Below are 6,000 nucleotides of genomic sequence, written 5' to 3' on the forward strand. Positions count from 1 at the left end.
GAGTACCTTGATGAAGGGTTATATTTTTTAAATCTTTAGTCTATCTTTTTGTGGAATAAAATATTTTAACATAGTTATAGCCCCTAAAAGGTCTTTTGTTTAATTTTATCGTCTTTATTACTATTACTATCTGATGAACACTCTTTACGATATATTGAAGTAAGAAAAATGATGCATTGAGGCTTGAAGAAATATTTGTTATTATTATTGCAGACAGTATTATGTGTATGTAACAGATACTCAGTGTAAGAGGGTGGGGACACAATGTTGGATATTTTGGTAAGTATAAATGTTATAACTTAATCTTTCTACAATTTCTGTGAGTTTTTTGTCTAATTCTTTCTTTATTCTTTGATAGCTCTATTTTCATGGATGTTGACATTGACTAAAATTGGAAAACTTATTTTTAGGAAAGATGATTCTTTTTTTTTTAGTACCATTAAAAAAAATGTAATTCAAATTGATAGTTGAATGTAATTATATGATGATATGAATTATGAAAGTAACTTGGATACAATTTATATGTTGCAGTATCATTAATTTTAAAACATTTAAGAAACAATTTGAATAAAGATTAAACGTTATTGAGTTATTTAATGTACTCTTGTTACACGTGTTTGATATAATACTCTTTTTCAGTGCAATAACTCTAACAGAGACATGTGTTTGTATAAAATTTGGTTTAGAATTATTTAAACAGACAGAATACACATATGTTATATACTGGATTGTAACACAGGTATGTGTCTATTGATGATCTCCCTTTAAATAGGTAAAGGAAAAATGTCCATTGTTAGGTCATATAAAATATAATATATGTAAGACATAGCTGTATGTTCCATTATATTGGCATTTGTATTTCAAATTCCATCACTACATAATTAAAAAATTACATAAAGTTGAAGGGAGACCTTATTTAGCCCTGAAGGAAGTTGATAGTGCTCCAAATAGAGCTAAATCTGCCAGGTCTTTCTTTAGGCCTTAAATGTTATATGATTTATTAATTAGATATTTATTAAATTGTCAAGACCCTAATCCACTTTCAATGCCATAGGATGCTCTAGATTTTCAACATATTTAAATACGATTGGCTATTAATGATTTAATTTAAACATGAAAAATCAAGACTTTGTTTATTATCGAAATGACAATGGTGATTACACTGTTCTGCAATCGACAATAACTGCACTCAGTAGGACGTTAAGTTTAATTTCATTTTGTTTTATTCTTCTAAATTACTATCTTAAAGGTGATAAATCTCTATTCTTTGGCACCTAGAAATGGACAGAAATAGGTCACAATGCATATAATAATATAATATGAATGGATATAAACTGTAATTTCTAATCAGTTATGTTCGATGAAATATGCGAAGTGTCCAAATAAATGGCTGTCTTTGGCGTCTGGTTATCCCAGACTACACCAATAGTATTCTCCTGTGGGGTATGTTTAGCCTCATTCATCGAGTCGCTTCGTTACAAATGGCACTCAAAAGCATTCTGGCACACGATTTTTATGCCAATTTTAAAATGTTCATTTTGTCTTAAATATTGGATATCAGTAGCCCATCTTTTCACAGTAAGATGACAACATCAATGTTGATTTAAATTGACCAATAATTTATGATTAAAAATTGACCAATAATTTATGTTTGCAATGTCAAAGACTGTGGATGATATTGAGTTAGCGACTTGGCTTCTTTAAGTAAAAACAATATGTGAACCCTTGTGATTGAATCTATGAATCCTCAACCATAAAGGTTTTTAGCCCTAGCTCTAACCAATTAGCTCCTCTTAGCACCAGTTGTTACCACCTATTTACCTAACCTCTATCACTGAAACGTCTGTCTACCCTGTGATTAATTTTAATTCATGAAAATTTTTATTGGTCTTCTGTCATGCCGCCTATATATGGTCGCAATCAAAATAACTGATGTATAATTTTGTTGTTATTTTACAGATGATTGGTAGTTTTATCTGTATATTTGCTAGTGCTAGATATGGAAGATATTTGGAGAAATGGAAGGTAGGCTAATCATAAACAGGTATTCCATTACTACATGTTGTTAATCATTGATACTGATATTTATACTACTTCAAACACTTTAATAATACCAGTTACTGTAAAAAAAAACAAAATTTAATATAAAATCAGTATTTAAATCGGTACACTATGGGGATGCGCGATTGAACGTTCCGGAATTTAATTCTGTCAAACCCCAAAGTAGTGACAATTGGGTGAAAATGGGATTTTGGGCTAGAACGCATATCTCAACCAACCATGTCAGTTGAAACATGTTCATTAGGTTTAATTATGTCACGATTCTATTTACACCACCTCCGTTGTCGGGACTGAGAGAACTGTGACAACTGTGACAATCGAGCACCACTTATGATTGTTCTGTTTATTACATTTGAAGCCAGGAAGGAGAACTCAGTCAATCCTCAATGTAACAAACTGCACTTCTTAGGAACTGATCCATCGAAAATATTTTTACATGCATTACCAAGACCTTAGTTTCTTATTCCATTGACTTGACACACCTGTATTACTAGTCCTGCATACAATATTCATTTACATCCAACAGATGAGAGTGAAGACCTTGGCAGTTCTGGAGCGCTATTGTTTTGTTATATTCCTCCAGTTGAATAATAACTCATGATATAATGATAAAGAGAAAGATATAGCAAAAAGTAGGCATGCATCACAACAAGCAGGACCCAATCAGACTGAATCTTTTTTTTTTTAATAAATCACAGCTGAGACATTTAAGAAGTGATTCCCACAGGCTTTGATCAAATTGTATCTCAGACATTCAACTAAGATTTTCATAGAAGATGTATGCATTTCATTGCGTGTTGCATATTCGTGGATATTCAGAATTGAGTACTGAAGAAGAATGAATCTAATTTCTGTCAATCAAATGACAATTTTGTTCAACAAATTAATATTATTGTTTGAAAGATCCAAATTATGTTTAATTCAACCAATATTTCAATCAGGTCTTGCCAGTTTGAATCAGTCTTGAATCTTCTCTAAACTCCTATAATCTCTCATAAGCTTCTGTTAGTTCCGAATTTCATTTTAATTCCTTCATTGATTTTTTTCCATTTTTCTTAGATGAGTGAAGATGAGGATGAATCAATTGTTAAAGATCAGAAAAACGTTAACCTTAGTAATGGTAAATCACGCAAATCAGGGAAATCAACATTAAAACGGAAAGAATTAACGGGCCATATGAAGAATTCAACAAACGGAACTGTTGTACGGCATCGTGAAAATAGTCACGGCACATCGAATGGCGGACCGACCCCATGATGTACTTGTTGATCTTATTGTTTTTATTTATTTGATTTTGTTTTTTTTTGTTTTTTAAAATGTACACATCATCAGATCAAAACTAAAAAAAATACCCAACCAAAAGGCTTTACATTGTTTAAAGGTACTCTTTCAAATTTATTGATTTTATCATAATGATATGGTATTCTGAATAGATTTGTGACACCATCATTTCATATAACCATTACAACAGATGTAAGATGAAAAATATCTCAAATGTGTCTGAATGTTGGCTTAATGAATGGCACAAAGTTTTTATTTAAGAATTAGATCTGTAAACATATTATGTGATAAAATCGATATTTGATTGGGTTTTGTTTTTTTACATAAATCAGAAAGAGTCACTTCAAATATTTATGCATTTGTTAGTTTTAATTATTTAAATTATATTTAATATATGAATGACACGGTTATATATGGTATTACCATAATGGAATTGGATCCTCCAACTGGAATGGGCTTTTCCAAATGGAATAGTATATCCCAAATAGTCTCACAGAAATGTGATCCTATTACCTCAAGTCTAATGGCATTCAAATAAAATAAATACTTATCCCTTATCTGGAATGTTAAGGACCAGTTAGCTATAAGTAGTGACAAATGTTGTGCATGAAGCAGGATATGCACAGTTTCTAAAACACCTGAACCTATTTTTCACTAGCTAATGAAATTATGTTATTCTACATTTATTTTCAAAACTAAATGCATGTAGGAAGTCAACCAGTTTACATCTTAGTTCTTATGTCACTTCCTTTTTAATGTATGCTTATGTTAAATCATCAGAATGACACCAGATGGTGCTAAATCACTATCTTAAAAATTGACCCACATTCTAGAGATGATATTAATTTGCATAAACAACAAGAATACTGTATAGGGGTAGATACAGTTATAAATATTGTCATTCAACTAACCAGGAAAACTTGGCATATATACTGGTAGTTTGAATTTGGTTGAAAAAATCTGAATTAACTCATGCAACCAAACCTGCCATAGTTATATTACCCTCTAACAATAAATTTATAAAAAATAATAAGAGAAGTTTTACCATTCCATTAAATTCCATTTGTGTATAAAATCTTCAATTATATATATGTATGCAGTATTTTTTGATATTTCAAATTATAGCCTTAAGTTAGTAGGGCAGCCCATCTTCATTAGCCAAATCGGTGCAAAACAGTAGACAGTGGTAAGACAATATCTGTCATTTGTTATTACGGTATTGATATCTAGTACACTGTGAGTCATTTTTTATTAAATAATTGATATCTAGGACAGTATCAGTCATTTGTTATTACATAATTGATATTAAGGACTGGTTCAGTCATTTATCATTATATAATTGATATCAAGGATAGTATCAGTCATTTGTTATTACATAATTGACATAAAAGACCGATTCAGTCATTTATTATTACATAATTAAAATCAAGGACAGTATCAGTCATTTATTATTATATAATTGATATCAAGGCCAGTATCAGTCATTTATTATTATATAATTGATATCAAGTACAGTATCGGCCATTATTATTATATAATTGATATTAAATTGTGTACTACATTTAGAATATAATATATTACTATTTGTTTAAGATCTTGGAATGATCAGATCTGAACACACATCTTGAATGATATGAATAATTAGAATAGTATTACCCATATGTAATGGTATCATCCATATAGAATAGTATTAAGTTAGGATTATTCATTTACTTATTCATGTAGTTTAAGAAAAATTCATTATCCTCCATTGGTATCACCCACATAATAGCACCCATTTAGTTAATTGAATGCTTAAAATTTTAGAAATCACCCATTGGTGTGTGTATCACTTATCTAGAATGGCATCACTTATCACCATTATTTAAATCAAAAAAAAAAAAAAAATAGAACACCTACATTTATTAATACACATAAGTTAAAATGTCTCAGAATCTCCCATATTGTATTTTATTCCTGTAACATCCATCAAATTTTATTTTTCAACAAGAATGGTCTTCACTGATGTCATTCATCTATCTATAATAAAATGGCTCATGAATAATGTCGTCATCAAGTAGTATAGAGTTAAATAGAATGGTATCATTCATCTTGTATATCATTTGTTATTATTTTGAATGATATCACCCATGGACCATGTATTTAGAATGAAGTAATACATCAAGAATGGGATCATCCATCTAGAATATGGTGTCATCTATCTAGAATATAGTATCATCCATCTAGAATATGGTATCACCTATCAGAAACTATACAAACCAGAATCGTATCGTGTATCTGAAATATCATTTACCTCAAAGGTATCACCCATCTAGAATGGTACTGTGTGTCATTTGCCTAAAATATCATTCAATCTATAAAGGCATCATGTAGAAAGGTATCACCCATCTAGAATGGTGCCACCATCTAGAATTAATGTTGTTTAATATTTTATGGTGGGTTGTAGAGAGATATCCCCCATCTAGAATATTCATACATAAATTTGTCATGTATAAAGTTATAAATCATGTAGAAATCTTCCATTTACTTTGCTTTAAGATTGTTGTTGTGAAATCCAGTCAGTTATTGTATATACCATAACAATATTATAAGTATAAAACCATAACTAATGTTTGGCTGGCATTCAAAATATCTGACTGAGAAATCTTAAAGATGCAT

At 30.0% G+C, this 6,000-nt stretch overlaps 1 protein-coding gene across 1 annotated transcript in view; it reads left to right on the plus strand.

The window, feature by feature from the left end:
- LOC126822483 (phosphatidylserine synthase 1) overlaps positions 1 to 5,237 on the plus strand; it is a 30,460-nt gene extending 25,223 nt beyond the window's left edge. Inside the window, exons 10-13 of the mRNA XM_050551416.1 lie at positions 214 to 279; positions 640 to 739; positions 1,960 to 2,025; positions 3,121 to 5,237. Of these exons, the coding sequence (XP_050407373.1) occupies positions 214 to 279; positions 640 to 739; positions 1,960 to 2,025; positions 3,121 to 3,318 (430 nt within the window). The 3' untranslated portion in view covers positions 3,319 to 5,237. The remainder of the gene's footprint in view (positions 1 to 213; positions 280 to 639; positions 740 to 1,959; positions 2,026 to 3,120) is intronic.
- Positions 5,238 to 6,000: the final 763 nt, after the last annotated feature.

This window comes from Patella vulgata, chromosome 1, assembly GCF_932274485.2.
Source record: "Patella vulgata chromosome 1, xgPatVulg1.2, whole genome shotgun sequence".
Lineage (NCBI taxonomy): Eukaryota > Metazoa > Mollusca > Gastropoda > Patellidae > Patella > Patella vulgata.